Source organism: Branchiostoma lanceolatum, chromosome 2, assembly GCF_035083965.1.
Source record: "Branchiostoma lanceolatum isolate klBraLanc5 chromosome 2, klBraLanc5.hap2, whole genome shotgun sequence".
Lineage (NCBI taxonomy): Eukaryota > Metazoa > Chordata > Leptocardii > Amphioxiformes > Branchiostomatidae > Branchiostoma > Branchiostoma lanceolatum.
The window spans coordinates 16677950-16700488 of NC_089723.1; the positions used below are offsets into that span (position 1 = coordinate 16677950).

A 22539-nucleotide genomic window follows, 5' to 3' on the forward strand; every position below is an offset into this window, starting at 1 on the left:
AGGTTACCGAGTAGATAACCAATATGAAAGTATAACCGTTCGACACATCCGTTGGAGATTATCCTGTTTATACAATGAGCTGTACTAGACTTTCACAAGTTGAAATTCATAGAGGGTTGGACCGTGTACTTCTTCTACCCAGTTGATATTTTGTAGTCTTGTTTGCTATAATCGTCACACACTTTATTCCTTCAATACTGCGATTAAAAAACATTCCTGAGAGTTTAAGCAATGTACCGTAGCAAAAATGTAGAAACTTCTTTTTGGCTTGCATGTAATACCCCCATTTTGATGATGAACCCGTTCAAGGTACATAGTCATGGTTCCCTTGTTTAAACACTGACGTAACCTTGTGAGAAAAATTCGATGACACAAACTTCAAAAGCTGTTCGTTAAAGTGCAGTTTTGACTCGGAGACGATGGAGCTCCTCCTTATTCTCCTGTCCCTGGTGACTTGGGTGTCCTGCGCCCCGCCGTTACCTCAACCGATGACTGATGACGGCATCCCCTCGGCTGTGGACCGTGCTGCGTTCGGCGAGATGCTGAATAGGAATGCAATGGCGGTACCATATGGTAGGTGGGAGAAAGAGGGAGAAAACGTTCCTCGTCAAAAGAAAAAAAAACTGATGTTGTGATCACTACTATTCCGAAAGTCCGAATGTTTGATGGCAATTTGTGCAGAACAAGAAGATCTCGCCTGGGTATGTATACTATAAAACTGTAAACAGAATATTGCCTCTTTTAAGATTAATTTAGTTAAAATTACCTCTGCCAAAGAGGAATATGTTGGCGTTGGTTTGTAGGCTGGTGACGAATGTAAGATAAGTAGCTATGAATGTAGGGGTATATGCTGTCTCAAAACTTTAGGCTTTAATACTCTCCTTATTACCTTCGCCGCATACTGTGGTGGAGTGGCTGTGGATGCTTTTGTGATGTAAATAGCGGAACTTCAAAGTTTGGGATGTAATTTTCTGCAAGTGCTGGGATCATGAATTTTGAGCGATCAATAGGTCTTGTTGATGAATAGATTTAGTCACAAATCATTTTCGCTAATAAAGCCCCCACCGGTTCTCCTGCTGCTGACGCATGTCTGAGCAATCCTTGCCGAAACGGAGGGACGTGTCTGACACGAGATGGCACCTACTCCTGTCTGTGTACACCTGGCTGGGCGGGAACCAACTGTGATGCAGGTAGGAACATGCATAAACACTGTGCAAATGTGTCGTTTTGATGCAAAAACTCAATGAACATTAGACTGCACTTGAAACATACAGAAGGAAGCATTGTAAATGTACCTAGGCCAACTACCGCTTTCGTAATCTTCGCCGAGTATTTGTACTCGTTTTGAATAACATGGGATTAAGTTAAGCTAGTTGCATATTTTGATAGTGGTAGGACTGCCATCTACATTCTATGCATCGTTTCGGCTAGATCACCTCAAATACATCTATGAAAGGGAGTGGATTATCTAGATGCAGTGAAAGTCATCGTAAAACAAAAGTTTGTATTTCTCAATCTATTGATTCTGTTTACCCTTTTTATCAAGTCCTGACTACCCCTGACAACAGAGGTACTCGGTTCATGCTCGGGTTCCTTCAAAACCTCGCCGGAGGATCTCAGCTTGAGCTCTTCATCACCAGTGCAAGTGCAGACCCAGCCTCCGTTACCGTCACCGCGCCATATGCCAGCTACACACGACAGCTTACAGTCACAAACGCAGCGGTGGAAGTCGTGACCCTACCCCAGTCTCTTATCTTGACTGGCAGTGAAAAGGCGCGGAAAGGGGTCCTCGTTACTGCTGATAAGGAGATCATTGTGTATGGCGTTCACAAGAGACAAGTATCAACAGATGGCTTTCTTGGTCTTCCTGTAGATGTCATGGGCACAGAGTACATCGTTGCTTCCTATGAGCAAACGGTGAATAATCAGCCCTCTCAGTTTGGGATTTTTGGCATTGAGAATGATACAGTCGTCGATATCACGCTAAAAGGGTCTGCTCGATGCGAAAGTGTGTCATACCCTGATAACAGTGTGGTAAGCTTGGTTCTGAATGAATTTGATGCTGTGCAGTGTAAAGGAACCTCTAGATCGGACTTAACTGGGACCAGAATCATATCAAATAAGCCTCTTTCCCTCATGTCTGGAGTGCAATGTGTCTATGTTCCCGATGGGGTAGCAGCTTGTGATCATATCGTAGAACATATCCCCCCGGTCAATACCTGGGGGCAACGCTTTGTGACAGTTCCTCTTGCACTACGTCGTGCAGGGGACATTTTCCGCATCGTGTCGGCATCGGATGGAACCACCGTGGATGTCACTGGCCATTCATCCAGACTGCTTGCTTCGGGTGACATATGGGAGCTAGATGTCCCTTCTAACACTTACCAGGCCATTACATCCTCCAAACCCATTATGGTCCTACAGTACTGCAAGGGGCAACTTGCTGATGACGTCTTGAGTGATCCGTTCATGATGTACATTCCCCCAATAGAGCAGTTCGCCGCTGACTATACTTTCGCTACTGTCGATGCAGTAGGCTCCGTCTTCGACAATTATGTCAACATTGTCATTAAAACCTCTGAAACTGCTGGCCTCACCTACGATGGAAACCCTCTGCCTTCCTCCACAACATGGACTTCAATCCCTGGCACCGACTTGTCGGCGACGCAGCTACACATCACCACCACAGGAACCCACAAGATCAAACACAACTCCGCCGTTGTCACATTCTCAATATTCTACTATGGATACTCACATGCTGACTCCGTCGGCTTCCCCGGTGGCCTACGTCTAGCAAAGCTCTCCGGCGAGTGTCAGATGACCGAGACCGTGTGGGGTGACGGAGTGGACAACGACTGTGACAAGCTAGTGGATGAGGAACTGCTGAACGGAATGTAAGATGTTAGCTTTACCCTTACGCTTTGATGCTCATCTCACAAAAGGTCTCAGTCATAGAGGGCAATGGCAAGATTAAGGTAGCTAAAACCTAATTGTAAAAAACCTGAGCCATCATTACATCAGAATAGACATGGTAACAAGAGTGACTACTTTATATGCATCCAACTTTGCTATGACCAACGCTTCTCCTGAGTGCGTCGTTCAGTCTACATCTGGATGAGCAATAATAGTATATAACAATTGATATGAATTTCATCTTACAGAGATGACGACGGCGACGGCTTGATCGACGAAGACGTCGCCGAGGTCACCCACGACATCAACGAATGCGAGCTGGGACTGGCCACCTGTGATCCGGACGCCATCTGCGTCAATACCCACGGTTCCTACAAGTGCGAATGTCAGCCTGGGTTCACCGGTGATGGCCAGGTCTGCTGGAGTGAGTACAGATCTTTTGTACATCGGTGTGAATGTCTTATAGAGCATGAGAGTCATTCTCCTTTGCAAAGCTGAATCTGCGTCGTAGAAAGTTCGGGTATTTTACTGTACAGCGACCTGTTGGCGAAAGAAATGGCGACCACTTTGCAAATTGTCGACAAATTTTCTCCTGCGGTCGCACTGACTTGCGACGCATTTGCTAATAAAACATCGCTGAGCAGGTTATTGGAAATCGCAGTGTTGTCAGTGAATGTCAGTCGCCAGCAGTCGCCAACAGGTCGCGGCCCATACGGCCAGTGAGATAGAAGAATGGACAGAGCAGGGGATTTATGAATATTCTAGGGATGCTTTATTGTTTAATCTGACTTCTTCATGCTTTTTAAAAATATATTTTGTATTTTGCAGCAAGGAGCACGTGCACCGTGTTTGGCCTCACGCATTACGTCACCTTCGATGGCCTCGCCCACGACTACAACGGCCAGTGCCCGACCACCCTGACCAGCAGCTGCCGCGGAGGGAACCTGCCGTTCTTCCACGTGATAACGAACAGCGACCCGCGCGCCGGGGACCCCACAACCAGCTACGTCTCGGAAGTGACCGTGGACGTCTACAACCGCACCATCGTCATACAGCAAGACAAGACCGTCTATGTAAGCAGACGTTGTTTCCTATGCCTTTCTGTTGCTGCCATCCTTATTACATTACATTAAACAGTCTGTCTGGCTCTGTCATCTTGCAGCTAACTTTCCATTTGGTCCTTAATCCAACAGATGTCATATGGGTGTGTATATATGGATTGAAAATTAAGCACAGAAGTATTAACTCTATAACCATTAAAACAACTTAAGGACATTAAGTTATCCCTGACATTTTCCATTTCGTTGCAGATTGACCAGATCATCACCACCCTGCCTGCACAACCTCTCGATGACCTCACCATCAAGTTTGTCGGCCAATATGTCGTCATAGAAACAACCTTTGGCCTCAAAGTGTCGTACGACGGCTCCCACCGTGTGGAGGTCACCGTCCCCGACACCTACCAGGACACGCTGTGTGGTTTGTGCGGAAACTACAACGGGAACGACACCGATGAGTTCATCACCCCTGATGGGTCACTGGCCGCGGATGCCATGCAGTTTGGCAACAGCTGGTTGGTGGACGGTCACGGGGAAGTGTAAGTACATACGCTCACAAACAAAACGTAATCATACAGGTTGCGATGCTGATTATTTAAAGCCCCCTCTCACTGGACCCGCGGCACGCTGGCGGCGTCGCTGCGTCCTAAACTGGAATTGCGTTACCCTTGACTTTATAATGGAAATATCATTCAAAACGTACAAGTATGACCAAAAAGGCAACAAAACACACAAAGCTTAAAAAGATTCGTTTTTTGTCGATGAAATTCGTTGAGTGCTTTATCAATTCGTCCGGCCGCAGCGACGCCGCCAGCGTGCCGCGGGTCGAGTGAGGGGGGGTGGGGGCTTAACTGATGTATCATAATGCATAAGGACACCAGTTCAGCTTGAGGTAAGAGAGTCACATGATATATGACAACCTTTCATCTAATCACACTTTGCGCTTTTAACCTTTGCGTTGAGAGCGAGAACTTATCAACGCTGACTGTTACTGCAATAATTTCTTGCGGAACATCATGTCCATTGAACAGGTGCAACGCGAGTCCTCCACTTCCCAACCGGTGTGACGTCACTCTGCAGCAGACAGTGACGGGTCTGTGTGGCATGCTGACTGACGGGGCACACGCGTTCGCTTCATGTTACTCCACCCTTAACCCAGAGGTAGATATTTTACTATCCCAACCTTTAAGAATACCCCTTGCATGACTGTTGCAAACAAAGTATATCTCTATTCATCAAGTCATTTAAGATCCTCCCACACCATAAGGTGTATAGGGCTGTGCCCATCCCCGTTTCATAGCCCTGGGACACACTGTGGTGCAATCACTGCAGCAGGGGGCTAGTCCACTGGCAGTGCATGGAGTGTGTTTAACTTCCATACTGTTTCATAAGTATGTACCATTTGTTAATGCGACTCTTGTCCAGAGGTGTCCTACCCGGGGGTTGAACTCGGGCCTTCTGGTTCAATGTCATCAGGTAAGTAACAGAAGCGCAGACCACTTCACCATAGGGACACCCCTATTCATCAAGTGCCATTCTTAAAACATGCACAGGCGACGACGCATAGCTGTTACTGCTCTAGATAGTAAGGAGGGAACCTGTCCATTATCATGTCAATACTACATGTATCTCATTCTATGATTACAAATATTGTCATGTTTTGTAGAGGACGAATGCAAAGTTTGTCATGTTTTGTAGGGAACGAATACAAAGTTTGTTATGCACTTTGTAGGGAACGAAAACGAAAATTGTCATGTTTTGTTGGGATTAAATACAAAGTTTGCCATGATTTGTAGGTAATGAATACAAAGTTTGTCATGTTTTGCAGGGAACGTACCAGACCTGTGTGCACGACATGTGTGCCCTGAACGGCGACGAAACATCCCTCTGCAACAATCTCCAAGCCTACGCCGACGCATGCGCAGAAGCTGGCATCAACGTCGGCTCGTGGAGGAACTCGACCTTCTGCCGTGAGTTTCCGTCCGTCGTATTTACAGATAGGACAATTATTAACTACGAAATACTAACGGTATACCAATCCTTGGGCCCGAGTCCGATCCTAGGGTCGACTCTAGCTCGGACATGTTGTAAGGGATCGCATTCGTCATTTTGGATGGTGACGTAATGCCGGCGGCCCCGTGTATGGGGGAGCTTCGAGCATAAGCCTCAAGCGTCAAACCTTTGAACGTATGTAAAAGAATCCACGTATAAGACCCGGTATGCTTGGCCAAAACGCGAGCAGTGGCGAGGCCGCATTGCTCTACTACTAGCTACTTGAAAAAGCAACATACTTCACCTCAATTGAGGATGACTTTTTACTTTATTGTGAATTGGTTTTGGGGTTATGTGTCATGATTTTATGTCTGGTGAAAAATCAAGAGACCCCTTTTCCTGATCAACACTTACCTTCACACGATCTATCTTTTCAGTTGACAGTCGGTGTATGATAGATAAACATCTGTATCTCTTGTTTTAAGTCAGCATATACGTTTCTAGAATGTTTAATTTATACCCGTACAGCCCTGTCCTGCCCAGCCAACAGCCACTATGACTCGTGCTCCAGCGCTTGTCCCGCCACCTGTACGGACGTGTCGGCGCCGCTCTACTGTAACCAGACGTGTGTGGAGGGGTGCGAGTGTGACGCCGGGTACGTCCTGAGCGGGGACCAGTGTGTCCTACGGGAGCAGTGCGGCTGCACCAGGGATGGACTGTACTACGCTGTGAGTGCCTTTCAGTTCAACCCTGTCACGATGGAGCGTTTTTTTTCTGTGCTTGTTACCTCCTTGTTTTCGGTCTATTTGTTTGTTCGTTTGTTTGCCTGTTTGTGTGTTTGTTTGTTTGTTTGTTTGTTTGTTTGCCCTGGTGTGTGTCCAAGTTTGGTCCCGCTGGCTCGGATCCAAGTTTGTTTCCAGGTTGTAATCGAAGATTTTAAGTTCCAAGAAGGGCAGGTACTAGGTTCAGATGGTTTGCGTCAAAATGTCTTCAACGTGCTGGCCAAAAGTCAGAAATTCTAGGATGGCATGTGCCCGAGAGGTGAGGATGTAATGTGCGAAATTGACATGGTGGACATTTTGTCAATACATTTAGCCGAAGAAATCTAAAAATTTCACAGAGTTATGAGAATATTTGTTTCTCATTCTTGTGTTGCAATGGAAATGAATCAACATTATAACGCATAATGCCCTGCAGGTTGGTCAGACGTGGGGGGAGGGATGTGACCGGACCTGTGAATGCGTCAGCAAGAACAACATCCAGTGCACTGGGGGTGGCTGTGACGTCAACGCCACCTGCGCCATACAAAATGGCGTCCAAGGTTGCTACTGCAATCCTGGGTACTGGGGAAACGGCTCTTACTGCGGAGGTGAGATAGACCATGGAGATGACGTTTATGTAGATCTATAACTTCACTGCTGAGGTGAGATACACGTAGATCTATGACTATAAGCATATTCATCGGCTGAATCTTGCTATATCTCCATTGCATTGGCAAAGTTCTTACAATCTCCTTTTTTCCTTGATCCCAGAATTGTGTGACACCAACACTTGCAAAAACGGCGGAACTTGCATCAATGATGACAATAGAGGGCACATCTGCGTGTGTGCGGCGGGATGGAAGGGTGACGAGTGTGATGAAGGTATCGTGTACATATCTGCCCGTTCGTTAGGCGATTTCAACACTGTACCATTTCGTCATCGTTGCAAGTGCTGGTGGCTGCCATTGCGAACCTGTTCTGATTTTTGACATGTAAAGTCATAAAGTAATGTACTGTGGGTAGCAAATCGTATACTGAGACCCTAATATCCCAAGCTGATAGCCATTGTTGCGTGTTTAGACATGTTTGTGTCGGATTTCCTCCTTTGCGCTAGATTACGGTGCAAATTGAAATCCTTTTACTTTTAATTCAACTTACAGTATTCACTTATGTCTCGATAATTTCCATCCTAAGTGGCTTTCTAGCTCCTGGGTCGTCAGCCTTTGCATATGAATATTACCTCGCAGCACATATTTAAGGTATGCTTAATACCTCTGTTCTGGGATATTTAGCAGGTGTTACCTTATCTAAGTACATAGCAATCAGACGGGTCAGTCGGAAGTCTCCCTATTTGTACAATGGCTACCTGTATGGGCCTTTCGCATGTTGATATTCGGTGTGGGCTGGGCAGAGCACTCTATTTGCACACCAAAAACTTTGTAGCTGAAACAATTATTACACATTTCACACAGCTTATTTCCAGAAGAATACAACGAATACAATTTGTGGGGGCAACGTCGTAATCAAGTAACATCTTTTCATGATACCTCGCTCTAGGCATTTAGTTAGTCATAGCTACGGTGTTTAAACATTGTGTGAAAATTTGATGACACAAAAGCTGCTCACAAAACCCAGATTAGACATGAAAAACAACAATGCTCGTCCCCGTCCTCCTGTCCCTGGTGGCTTGGGTGTCCTGCACCTCGCCGCTGTCTGATGTACCGAGCAGTGAGGGGGGGGGCATTCCTCAGATTGTAGAACCTTGCTTTCATTGTGGAAGTCTACTTGTCGAAGGAGAAAACTAGAGTTCCTGGCTCCTAGTCTTTGTCAATAATGTATCAGCCTGGCCACCCTTGCTTGAGGCACTCAGAGGCCAGAACAAAAATTGAAAAATCTGTTCTCATCATGAAACATGTCTACCTGTTCATCATGTGACTTAAACATTGTATCATTTCGACACCGTAGCAAACCTAGTATTGTTGACACATGAAGTACTGCACATTGTGTACCAAATCTTACCGCTAGGCCATGCTGATTTACACGTTTGTGAATTTAGACATGTCTCCACCGGATCCGGATCCCTCCACCGCTGGACCGTCGTCCACCGCTGTCCCCGTCATCATCGGCGCCTTCATCTCCGGCATGACGTGCGACGGCTGGACCTTCTTCCTCGTGGAGAACGACTGTAGCAGCATCTACTACGTCTGCTCACAGGGGCACGACGCGCCCATCCTCATGCCCTGCCCGGCCGGCCTCGTGTTCAACAAGGACCTCGGGGTGTGCGACTGGCCCGACCACGTGCCCTACTGCTCATGTCAGTCTGGACTGGCCGGCGCCTCTTGCCAAATAAGTAAGTAACTGTCTACGCGTGTTGGTTGGATTAGAACGTTAAACAATACCATTACATATCAACCAATTGATTGGTTGGTTGGTTGGTTGGTTGGTTGGTTGGTTGGTTGGTTGGTTGGTTGGTTGGTTGGTTGGTTGGTTGGTTGATTGGTTGGTTGGTTGGTTGGTTGGTTGGTTGGTTGGTTGTGTCAAGCCTAGTCCAATTCATCGTGTTTGTGATGAAATGTTCTGCGCTACAGATATCTCAAATAAACTGTCGTTTGATATCTATCCTACTTTGCTTCTGTAGACCTTGATGACTGCAGCCCTAACCCTTGTCAGAATGGAGGGTTGTGCCAGGACCTTGTTGGTGACTTCGTCTGCCATTGCCTTTCTTCATACCAGGGCAAGACGTGTGAGACATATGGTAAGTTTTGCGCTGTTAATCGTCTGGCAGATGTAACGTTGGGTAACATAAATTCGTGGGGTACTTAAATTCGGGATTTTTCGAAAACGGGGTATTTAGGGATATGTGCTAGGTGCAACATCAGTAATACCGCTAGAAATGCAAACTTGACAGACTAACGCATTCAGAACACTGTCTGAAAAGCTTCGATAACCATGCATTAGAAGTTGGCGACGTCAAAAACTCTCCGTCCCTTATTGACAGAGTCTGGGGGCTTCGTGGGAGACTCACACTGCACGGTTGTTCGCTGGTTTATAAGACAAATGTCACATCTCCTGCCTGCTAAACACAATTATTTACAAGACAACTTATTACAATCTCTTTTGCTAACCTGCAACTGGATTCTAAGTGTGATCAATCATCAAAACTCCTCTTTGTTGCTACAACCTACGGCACGTGTATTTTCCCGCCGCCATATTGTTACCCAGAATCATGTCGTCAAGCACTTTTTTGTCTAAATGTTGCGTGTGATAGTGGACTAAAGACGAAATTTTCCTCAAAGTTTGCTCCTAACACAACAAGGAACACATGGACCGTGAGTAGTATAACCATTGCTACGGCATCCAGCTAACTTGCCATGAATAATGTACACGTTGCCATGAAGGTGGATGTCGACTTTGACGTTCTATAGCTACCGACTCAACACACGGGTTGTTCCCGTAGGCCTGATGTGTGCGGTACGGCCGTTTTTTCGTGTATTTTTTTACTTGGACACGTCTATATCCATAGCACTCTCCTCAAGCCAAGGATGGAACGAATAGCTGCTGTATAAAATGTAATTAGCGGTAAGATATTCAAGACGAATCTTCTCTCCCGAATTAATGTTCACCCCTGTCCGACAACACCGTCATTGTGCGTGCGGCGGACGGTAGTTTCAAGTTGAAATATTATGGTGTCAGCACGACTAGAGACAAAATCTACCATATATATGATTAGTGCAAAGATAGTACATGATACTGACAGAATAATAGAAAAAAGGATGGTTTATTGTTCTGCTAGATTGATTTCAGTCAACCAGTATCGGAAAAATCCCGAATTTATGTTACCCAACGTTACGTAGAATGGCTACACTGGACACTCAGTACCTGTCTCCATTCTATACCCCATTCTCTTTTTCATAGAATTAGTGCATGGCCTTTACTTCATGTAATACATCTTTGTATACCATATGTTTTATATATTTCATATCTACAACATAACCTTTATTCAACAGTGGACCCCTGTAACAGTGGACCTTGTCAAAACGGAGGCGTGTGTTCAGTGAGTGGCGACAAATATACCTGCTCATGTCAGCCTGGATGGAACGGCAACACTTGCGCTTCAGGTAAGTAACAGAGATAATGATACTAGATACAAATGTAAATAAGTACACATTAAACTTGTTAACTTACAATTCATTCGTATTGGTGCTAAATTAAAGAATCTTTGCGTACAGAAACATGTCAGTGCGAGGCAACCTCTGAGCAGTAAAAGTCACTGAACCGTTCACTTCTCTCTGTTGTTTAACGACCTCTGATCTTGTATAAGCTTGCCCAGATTTACACTTGAAGATTTGTCGTATTTCCTTTGACACGCTGTCCTCACTTTTTGTGTGCGTTCTAGGTACTCATTGCATCAATGTTCCTGTGAGAGGAATGTGTTTTAAAATGTTGTATTTCCTTAGACATTGATGACTGCAGCCCGAACCCTTGTCAGAACGGAGGGGTGTGTCAGGATCTGGTGGCTGACTTCTCTTGCAGTTGTCCTGCTCCGTACACGGGAAAGATGTGTGAGATATATGGTGAGTTCTCTGCTGTTGTTTTGTCAGTTAACAGCGCTTAGTGTGTATCACGGTAGCAGTGCCCGTCCATTAGCCAGACCCTAGCACATCTCATCCCTTGCTTGAACATAGTTCACACTGAATGTACACGATATTGTTCATCCTACTTGTTCATGTACTACTACTACAACATCCACGTATTTCAAAATTATTCCCTTACACAGTGAACCCCTGTGGCAGCGGACCTTGTCAAAACGGAGGCGTGTGTTCTGCAAGCGGCGCTACATTTACCTGTTCCTGTCAGCCTGGATGGAACGGCACCACTTGCGGAATAAGTAAATGTCTTGATCAATTACTGGATGTATATTTTCTGCACCCTAGTTCTCATGTCACTAGGTACATTTCTAAAAAAGAACTTGATCGAATGTGTGTTTTCCTCAGATTATGATGACTTCAGCATTTCTATTTTGACCCGTAATTCTCCACTTATTTGTGTGGTATGCATGTAATTACTCACTGCATCAATGTCCCTGGAAGAGCAATGTGTTTTATAATGTTTTCTTTCCCCAGACATCGATGACTGCAGCCCGAACCCTTGTCAGAACGGAGGGGTGTGTCAGGATCTGGTGGCTGGTTTCTCCTGCAGTTGTCCTGCTCCATATGAGGGCAAGATGTGCGAGGTATATGGTAAGTTCACTGCTGCTTATCAGTTGGCAAATTGAGGGCCATGGGTAAATAGGAATTGCTTAAGTGACAAAGGCCTTTAAGCTTATCCCCAACTTCAGCCAACTTATGATAGAAATGCTCCTCGTATTTCCCGTCCCGTTTACATTCCATGACCCTTTGACGAGAAACGTTATAGCAATATCGAACCATTTGATATATTAAACATATAACATCATTCCCGTTCCGCAGTGGACCCCTGTGACAGTGCACCTTGCCAAAACGGAGGCGTGTGTTCTGCAAACGGCGCTACATTTACCTGCTCATGTCAGCCTGGATGGAACGGGGCCAATTGCGGAATGAGTAAGGAATTAGCTCTTTGCTCTGACGTTTCATTTTTTTTCTTGGTAGTTCACATGTCATATGAATGATTTGGCTACACAACTAGCTCTTGTTGGAAACAAGGAAACTGTTCAATTCTGTTTTCCCGTAGATCTTGACGAGTGCAGCCCCAATCCTTGTCAGAACGGAGGGGTGTGTCAGGATCTGGTGGCTGACTTCTCTTGCAGTTGTCCTGCTCCGTACGAGGGCAAGACGTGCGAGACATATGGTGAGTTCTCCTATCTATCGCCTTTTCCAGAGGCCAGCAACTTTTTTTGCCCCACTGAACCCTAGTCTGGTCAAGCACTTCAGCTGAACCATGGTAGAGCAAACATTTTGTGTGTCACATACAGTCTCCACACCACCGCCATACGTACCCAGCACCGCCCCCGTCATCACCGAAGGGGCTGTTGTGCCGTGGAGTCCGGGTCTGACGTGCAACGGGCTGAACTTCTTCCTGCTGGAGAACGACTGCAGCAACATCTACTACGTCTGCTCCCCGGGACACGACGCGCCCATCCTCATGCACTGCCCGGCCACCCTGGTCTTCAACAAGGACATCCGAGTGTGCGACAACCCGATAGCCGTTGTCTACTGCTAAGCTAGGCGTTACTTTCTTTGCTGGTCACAGTGTGACCAAAATCATTGTTTGGGGTGTGCCCTGCAATAAAAATTCCATTTAGCGACAAATGAATGGATGTCATATTTTGTTTTGTGTGTTTTTCATTTAAGGATGTCTGCTTTTATCTGCCAGACCCTATACGATTGAAGGGGTGACAGTTTTAAAGGTATACCATCCCATAAAGAAACGTCTTTTTACCTATCCTGTTTAAAACAAAAACTACCCGCCATTTAAAAATCGCGACCATACATGGTCATAACATGAAATACCAAAACCGGACCGCAAGGGGGCCCATAATGGAACTTGTCTTTTGCTTTGTCGACGTCAACATCTACCTACATACCTAACAATCATCAATAACCTAACTGTAATAGATTGATCGTTCGATACCGCTTATTCCTGCCAGGATTTAACAAATGGAAGTCGATCATTAGGGTATTTGAAATGAAGTGAAGCCTGCATGCAATACCCCTATTTTGCTGATGAACTCGTTCAAGTTGTCAAAGGTCATTACAACGATGTTTAAAGAATGACATGCTGCTGTGTGAAAGTTCGATCACACAAAAGCTGTTCGCAAGTGCAGTTTCGGCGAGGCGACAATGAAGGTCCTCCTCTCCCTCCTGTCCCTGGTGGCTTGGGTGTCCTGCACCCCACTGATGCCTGAGCCGAAGAGTGATGGCGGCGACCCTCCGGCTATGGACCGAGCTGTCACAGAAATGCTAACGACGCCGGTGTCGATGCCAAGAACGTTACCATATGGTAGGTGACAACGGAATAATAGTGGAGCCTATTTTACAGGTCATAAGACAATCAAGCAACTATACTTCTTAGTCTTACAACGAGCATATATCTAGCTTTAAACTATGCAACAGATCGTCCGACAGGATGAAAAAGAAGAAGATGCAATGATAGAATACTTGAAATCCTTAAGCACCCCACAATGTAAATTCGTCTTCCACGACGAATCACAGTTTAGGAAAGACAAACCTAGTAACTTAAAGAATTACAGTGGAGGAGCTTCAACTGCAATAAAAATATATTTTCCACAGACTTCGCTGAGGCTGAATTTGTTACCTCTTCAAACCTGAATTTTACCGAGTACACGCTCTCATAGTAGATGAATATTTTGTTAAACGTTAACTCTTTGTTGAGTCTGGAATGTCTGGTGCATTGTCCTTGCCAGGTACCGGTACCTCAGATTTCTACCCATTCGGTCCATCTGCTGGTGACACGGCCAACCCAAAAGTAGACGATGGAGGCTCCAGTCGACAGTCTCTCCCTTCAGGGTTCCGCTACTTCGGCTCTGTCTACAACTACTTCTGGGTAAACATTTACATTATAACATGTGGCATGGACATGAATATATATATATGATTGTTAACATGTGACCTGTGCTTAGCCCAGTGGGCTTTATGTACAATAAAGGTCTTCATCTATCATTTTTCCTTAGGTCAAAATCATTGAGATATCAGGTCGAGGTTATCAAAAGCTTCCAAAAAGTCCCGAAACGTCTTATCTTCTAAACATTTACACCCTAAATTTATATCCCTATGTGTCTAATAAGCCAATATGGCCGCGCATGTTCAATGCAAATCATAAATTTTAATACATTCATTCATTCATTCTTTCGTTCGTTCATTAATTGATCCCTTTTAATTGATCATTGACCCATCTATCACTCTGATTCTCCTATATTCTTATCACTTAATTTACCATTCCTATTACTACAGGTGAACAACAATGGTTTGGTGTCTTTCGAAGGCCGAGTTTCCCAGTTCACCCCCGACCCATTCCCGATTCGGTCCTTTCCCATCGTGGCTGTCTTCTGGGCAGACATTGACACCAGGTATGAGTTTGTCACATCAGGTAGATATATTGTATTTGAGAGAAATTACTCTTACGTACACCTATACGATACAAGGAGAGAGCTACGCGGACATGTGATGTCTTTAATCTGTGAATCTGCCCTGTGGTAGAGGCTTATTGGTTGTACAGAGACATCAACGGCCAAAGCCATGGGGTCTTGGCGATTGCAACAAAAACTGTAGTGTAACATTTACGTACAGTAGTTGTAAGATTAAACAATTCTAAGCGTTCTTGAAAGAGATGAAATTGCAGCAAGGGCGGGATGGTGGTAAGCGGGAGGCGAGCCCAGCCGTTCAGACAGCGGATATCGCAGGAATGGAGGTGGTACGAGTGGAGGTCAAGGGTCGCTTCCTCCAGAGAAATTCCCTACGGCTGGTCCAACTGACCAATCCTACTATCATGAGAAAGAAATCAAACATACAATAATGTCAAACTGACCGGGATACAGTGCTACGACGAACAGTAAGGTGAAAAAAAAGAGTGGAAGGCAGAGGAAACCATTAGGTGCTGTAGATAATATGAATGAATGCATAAGAAGGAACTTTGCAGAATCCAATGCTAAGCGTGTAACGTTACATCTCTAGTAGAAAGAGTCGTACAACACATCAGAATTCAAAGTTTTCCTGCCGATGATGCACTAATGACGGATTCCCTATCAGACGTGCAGGAGAGGTATACTGGAGACAGACCACCTCAGATCAGGCACTTATCTCACAAGTGTCACAGGATATATTGGCAAACTACCCAGACATCCCCAGTTTCCGAGCCACCTGGGTTCTGGTCACGACCTACTATGATGTGACCTACTATGGAGGTAGTTCAAGAACTAACGTAAGTCCTTTGTACTTGAATTCTTACCTCAGTGTCATAAGTTCGAACAAGAGTCTGAAGACCCAAAATCTCCATGAAATTTGGATTTATATATGATGTGTTTTATTATGGAGGTATAGATTTTCCTCATTACTAGCTGTTGGTACCTGGGGAATTCTTGTCCTAGATTTGAGACTAACAGATGTGACAGGTGTGACATCCAACTACATGCCTAGAATGGAGGTGCAGATATTCCTCATTGCTTATGCAAATTCAGTCCCAATTTGCAAAATTTGCACTTCAGTTTGTACATCTCTGTCCAACCTACCTGCATACCAAATAGCATGAAAATCTGTTGTTCCTTTCTTCAGTTATTCTCCTTGGAAGATTATTACAAATACGCCATTACAGTTCAAGTGACACATACCAGGGGGCCCAAAATCGACCTTGACCTTTCTCCTCCCAACAACTACCCACAAACCAAATACCATTACAATCCATCAACAAGTTCTTCAGTTATGCTGACTTTAAGCATTCGGTGACACAAACATACACACACGCATACACACACGCAAACACACACGCAAACGCACGTGCGCAAAACAATATCCCCATGAAAAATTATTTTTTCATGGAGATAATAAGGCATACCTTGTAGCCTATTAGCATTATAGCGGGAGGGCAACTCGTAAAGGTGCTTAGGCATCTGTTTTACCCTCCCTTTCACATTGTGATGAACTCAAATAAAGAAATAAAGAAATTAGCGTTATCGTATTCTTTTTCCATAGCGGCAGTCGTTCCAGGCTGTGTTGGCTACCGATGGCTTCCAGTCCTTCGCCATCTTCAAGTACGGCGACATCGTCTGGACCACAGGAACTGCCAGTCAAGGGGATGAAGACACCGGTCTAGGTGGAATACCAGCGCAGGTGCACTGTTATTGTTCAATACAAATCTTGCTATAACAAGAGTTCCACGACCTCATATCTCCATGAACTATTCTGTTTATGCAAATTACTTACTCATTTACATAACATATGCTTGGTCATGAACACCTTTATCTAACTTACACATCCCACAATATTGACAGACCTATCATCTACCACTCAGGTCAATTATGGCGCTTTTGCATGAATTATGCAAATTATGAATTTATTTGCATAATTGTTATCTTTTGATGTTCCATTTAACATAAACTACATATGTTTAACAAACAGAAAACAAAGAAACAGACAAACAGACAAACAGACAGACAGACAGACACACCCAAAACTATATCTGCACTTTTCAAGGAGATAATGAATAACAATGTGTCATTGTTGTCAGTTTAATAGACGTTTGAGGCCACCCTCTAGCAGAGGTTTCGATCGGCGGGGGGGGGGGGGCTAGGAGTGGCAGGGATTTTTAACGCTTCCCTTCCTCCGTTAAAAATCCCGGCCACTCCTAGCCCCCCCCCCCCCGAGCGAAACCTCCTTGGAGAATAGCCATCTTCTACTACGTCAATATCTTACTTTTTATAACTGCTAGCTGGTCTGTCTCTAATCTGCTTTGGTTTCCAAAGATTGACATTTACCTCTCATCCCGAATTGATATTGAATTTTCAACAGGCTGGTTTCAATGCCGGAGATGGGACTAACTACTTCACAGTGCCCGGGTCACGGTCTGCGGAGATTGTGGACATTGAGACCAGGACCAACGTCGGTCAGCCCGGCACCTTCATGTTCAGGATTGACCCATTCACCATCATCCCCCTCGGTATGTCTATTCATGATTCTCAAAAATATGCTCTGTAATACAAGGTTAATTGCGTAGGACCAGTTTACTTTCAGTAATGTTTTTGAACACATTTCGACGAGAACAGTGAAAAAGCCGGCATTCTTATGGGAAGAGTTGCTACTGTATGGACCTTGTATAAAGAGGTATCTTCTTCATTTAAAGGACTGAAATATGTTTGCCAAACTGCTATGATTATGAAACGGAAAGAGTAGCACAAGAGCATGGCGAAGAAATGAATAGTATATGCGGCCTGTTGTGGGATGCTTTTTAAGAGTGCAGCAGAAAAACAACTAAAGGTATGTTCATACTGCCACATATATTTAAAAAACTTGATGAAATTTTTAACGTTTTTTCTTTCGATCAGGTACCGTGAGGTTAGTTGGGGGAAGTTCTGTATTCGAGGGCAGAGTCGAGATCAACCGCGGAGGAGTCTGGGGGACAATCTGTGACAGTAACTGGGGGATGGAGGAGGCCCAGGTTTGGTTATTTGTTGTCGAAGTCAGTCAGAAGTGTACATGAATTAATTATGTCTAATGGTACCTGGCACAACTTCCTTGCTATCATGCTCACTCAATTATCTGGCACCAAAGCACCAATTACACATCAGGGTCGTGTGGCGTAACGGCAGGGTGTTCGACTCAGAACCAAGAGGTCCCGAGTTCGAATCACCCTGACGCCACCGATATTGTGCCCTTGGGAAAGGCACTTTACACGACTTTCCTCACTTCGCCATGGTGTATGAAAATTAAAATGGGTATGTTGTTATCTGTACGTGGCACTGTTAATATAAGTTATAAAAAACTTGAGCGCAGTGCCACGTCTGTCAAAAATCAAAGTAAAAAAAAATTACACATCTTTAGATCACAGTATGTCATGCAGATCGTGCTCCTTCTTTCCAATCCTAATGAAAGCAAAATGCATTGAAAATCATCTCGAGCAATGAAAATACACGCTTTCCTTCTGTGTTGAAAAAGATAAATGAAATAAGAAAAGAAAATTGTGTCTCCTTACTTACACAATACTAGGACTCATGGTCTGGTGCTTCTGAGCTGTATCAGACAATGAGGCACACTGCTTCATAGGTGGCCACGATGATTCTGTGGCAATCCCAAGAGAATCTGATTCTATTTGTTCAATACAAAAAATTTCGCGTAATTGAAGCAATACTTAGTAATAGTAGCGTCTATCTGATGAGTTTCAAAAGTATCCACATCCCCCCATAGGTTGTGTGCCGTGAGATTGGCCATGGCGGCGCTGTAGCAGCCTATGGCTCAGCACACTACGGTCAGGGCAATGGAACTATTTGGCTGAACAACGTGAACTGCGCCGGAAATGAGGACTCCATTTCTACCTGTCCTCTGCTGTCCAATGTGACCAACACCTGCACACATGCCAGTGATGCTGGGGTCCAGTGCAGAGGTCAGTATAGATACTATTCAGTCAAACTAAGCAGCGTATAGAAATATATGTAATGACAAAGATTATGATGAAGATGATGATGATGACAATAATCATAACGATATACCTCGGGTGACATTATGACCCTGTTTTTTAAAACTGTAATGTTCATTTTTGCGGGAATGCTGTTGAATACTGGCAATACAATAAAAGTCGTTCTTCAGAATATGAACGTTTTTTGGTACACCCCAAGCGCAAAGTCAAAGATAGGTAACTATATGTAGATATTAATAACAGATTTCTGACGTTGGATCGTTGCCTTGTTTTCTACAGATCTCGATAGCTGCAGATCCAAGCCTTGTCAGAATGGAGGCACATGTCTGGACCGAGTGGACGATTTTGTCTGCGTCTGTCAGTTCCCGTATGGGGGAAAGCTGTGCGACATCAATAGTGAGTTACTATCCAGATTCTCCGGAAAAGGCAATGTCACTGAAATTACACTAGGGCTTCAAGTAGATTATTGTCATAACTTCGTAGCATGAATTGTTAAACACCAAAGAAACTAGCATCTCTCTTCTTCTATATTAATATACACAGAAAACAAGGAAACACTTTTGTCGGGATTCATTAAGGCCGTTGGGTTGTTATATAAATGCCCGACACCGTCATTGTAAGTATATGACGTCATGAAAAAGTGGAGCAATATATAGCAAATTTGCTACAATGTTATCCAAATCTAACCAACATGTTTCTGTAATTAGCCGCATCTACGCTGGTACCACATACGACCGCTGTCCCCGTCATCATCGGCACTTTCGTCACCGGTATAAAATGCGACGGCTGGACCTTCTTCCTGGTGGAGAATGGCTGTAGCAGCATCTACTACGTCTGCTCCCCGGGACAGGACGACCCCATCCTCATGCACTGCCCGGCCACCCTCGTCTTCAACAAGGACCTCGGGGTGTGCGACTGGCCGGACCACGTGCCCTACTGTTCATGTCAGTCTGGACTGGGCGGTGCCTCTTGCCAAATAAGTAAGTAACTGTTTGTTAAAATCTAATGTAAAAACGCACGATATCAATCAATCAATTCAATTGGTCGTATATAAGACTATTTCATGCAACTAATTGCGTTCATGATGAAGCCTTCTGTGTACACAGAAGTTCGACAAGGCTGTCGTTTGATGCCATCTTTCCTTGTAGCCTCTTCACATGCGATTGAAGTCAGACATGTGTTCCATCTACAAAAATATATGATATGTATGCTTTTGTTTCCGTAGTCCAGGATGACAGCTGCAGCCCTAACCCTTGTCAGAATGGAGGGTTCTGCCAGAACTTGGTTGGTGACTTCGTTTGCTATTGTCTCCCTTCATACCAGGGCAAGACGTGTGAGACATACGGTAAGTTTTGCTGTTTATCATCTAGCAGATGTAGGTCAGAGCCGGCGCCATATAGTGCACCGGTCGAAATGACGACAGCGATGTCTCCATTCCATATTTAGTGCGATCCTCCCTTGTCCCGCCTACCTTGTACTAGGTGGTGCATAGCCCGTACTTAATGTAGTACATCTTTCATTTATCCATCCGCCACTTGCATTCTCCAGTCGACCCGTGTAGCAGTGGACCCTGTCAAAACGGAGGCGTGTGCTCTGCGAGCGGCGATGAATTTACCTGCTCATGTCAGCCTGGTTGGAACGGCACCATGTGCGAAATGGGTGAAGAACTTGCTCTATTATCTGATGTTTTTTTTTTCTGCATGGTAGTTCTCATGTCACTTGGTACTGTCTAGTGTCTACAAATTCTATTTTCTAAGGTGTTCCATGGTGTTTAATTTCTTCAGAGATTGACGAGTGTAGCCCCGACCCTTGTCAGAACGGAGGGCTGTGCGAGGATCTTGTCGGCGACTTCCTCTGCGTTTGTCCGTCTCCATACGAGGGTAACATGTGTGAGATATATGGTAAGTTCTCTGAGGTTTATCTATTACAAGATAGCAACCACGTATATGACTATAGCAATTCAGGTCTAGTTCCTAAACCTACAAATTGTTCCTTTAGTGTAACGGCTTGCTCATCGACGATTTGTTGGATTGCACGTGGTCCTTACTATCTAGTCATCCTGTGTTGTGGTAGTGAAATTTAACTTTGTGTTTTCATTTCTCAGTGGACCCCTGTGGGGACAAACCTTGTCAAAACGGAGGAGTGTGTTCTGCAAACGGCGCTATATTTACCTGCTCATGTCAGCCTGGATGGTACGGCATCACCTGCGAAATGAGTAAGGAACAGCAAAATTACACATTTCTCCCTTGTCTTATTTTTGCTTCGCACAAGTCTTTGATTATTTGTATGACTGGAACTGACAGTATATACTTTTAAGGCAAGGATGTTTCACCATGATTTCTTTCTCTAGATCTTGATGAGTGCAGCTCTAATCCTTGTCAGAACGGAGGGGTGTGTCAGGATCTGGTGGCTGACTTCTCCTGCAACTGTCCTTATCCGTACGAGGGCAAGATGTGCGACACAATTGGTAAGTTCTATGTTGTTATGTGAAGTTAAAACAAGACCAAACCCCTATATCTATTCTGAATTCACAGAAGACAGACATCATGGTTTAGTGACAGAGACTTAAGTACCAATTATGATTGACACAGATGCTCATTTCGTAGTAGATCGTGTCAAAAGAATAAAAGCAAAACTTAAAAACACTTCTTGCGTGTATCCCAATGATTTCATATTTTCTTATCATGCTCCTATCCATAGCACATTTTTCAGAGGCTAACGACTATTTTGCCTTACTCGTCCCTTGTCTGGTTATAAGGCAAGCTCTTAGATTGAACCATATTGTAGCAAACCTTTCCTATGTCACATACAGTCTCTACACCTCCGCCATACGTACCCACCACCGCACCCGTCATCACCGAAGGGGCTGTCGTGCCGTTCAGTTCGGGCTTGATGTGCAATGGGATGAACTTCTTCCTGCTGGACACCGACTGCAGCCACATCTACTACGTCTGCTCACCAGGGTATGACGCTCCCATCCTCATGCACTGCCCCTCAAACCTCGTCTTCAACAAAGACCTCCGAGTGTGCGACTACCCACAAGCCGTTGTCTACTGCTAAAAGAGGAGGCGTTGCTCTCCAGATTTACCTTGGCATACTAAAACAGCCACCCACGTTTCAGTTCTGATAACCATACTCAAACGGCGTTGATATACCATTTTGTTCGATCCTGTCCCTGTGCTGTGCATTGGTTGGGGAGTGGGATACAAAATGCTTTCAGTGCCAAATAAATGGATATCATGGACAGACACTTGTCTTCTGTTTTGTTTGCTTGAGTTCTACGGATGTCTGTTCTTTATAGATAGGCCCTATTCAATTTAAGGGTTACATCATAATATTCAAAAGCGTATATCAATATCATCGTAAAGAAAGGTCTCTTTAACTTTCAGGAAATTTGCTAATTGTCAACCCTTTACTTTAGCTTCTTTGTCGCATTATGTCTACTAGCTCCGTCAGCCTACGCGTAAAAACATAACGTCGCAGCAGCAAGATATATATATTTGGATGTTTGGCAAATGTCAATGTGTGGATACCTTATCTAAATGCATAGTCAGACGGGTCAGTCGGAAGTCACCCTATTTGTACAATGACTAGCTGCACTGGACTTTAGTATGCTGATACATGTATTTTGTGTTGGGCTCAGAGTACTTGTATCTACGTCACACTGACTGTGTGAAAAATGTGATGCCACAAAA

The 22539-nt window shown here is 44.6% G+C and overlaps 1 protein-coding gene across 1 annotated transcript; it reads left to right on the top strand.

Annotated features, from left to right (window-relative positions):
- The first annotated feature begins 359 nt into the window (after positions 1–359).
- LOC136426877 (neurogenic locus Notch protein-like) lies at positions 360–22044 on the top strand. Its single transcript, XM_066415597.1, has 37 exons — positions 360–573; positions 1059–1190; positions 1547–2894; positions 3162–3337; positions 3742–3986; positions 4224–4510; positions 5003–5132; positions 5800–5941; positions 6492–6691; positions 7161–7332; positions 7496–7606; positions 8781–9074; positions 9363–9479; positions 10732–10842; positions 11182–11298; positions 11502–11612; positions 11848–11964; positions 12193–12303; positions 12434–12550; positions 12675–12917; positions 13093–13109; positions 13495–13702; positions 14127–14266; positions 14674–14789; positions 15469–15640; positions 16408–16545; positions 17224–17371; positions 17757–17869; positions 18616–18811; positions 19124–19240; positions 19552–19824; positions 20070–20189; positions 20393–20503; positions 20629–20745; positions 20949–21059; positions 21195–21311; positions 21657–22044. The coding sequence occupies exons 1-37, from the start codon at positions 420–422 to the stop codon at positions 21902–21904; spliced, it is 6897 nt and encodes a 2298-aa protein (XP_066271694.1). The 5' UTR covers positions 360–419; the 3' UTR covers positions 21905–22044.
- The last annotated feature ends 495 nt before the right edge of the window (positions 22045–22539 follow it).

Bases quoted from the DNA above. Each gene is read 5' to 3' on its own strand.
- LOC136426877 (XM_066415597.1), top strand. From the start codon at position 420: ATGGAGCTCCTCCTTATTCTCCTGTCCCTGGTGACTTGGGTGTCCTGC. The intron at 3,987-4,223 runs GTAAGCAGACGT...ATTTCGTTGCAG, and splicing joins AGCAAGACAAGACCGTCTAT to ATTGACCAGATCATCACCAC. The intron at 10,843-11,181 runs GTAAGTAACAGA...GTATTTCCTTAG, and splicing joins CGGCAACACTTGCGCTTCAG to ACATTGATGACTGCAGCCCG.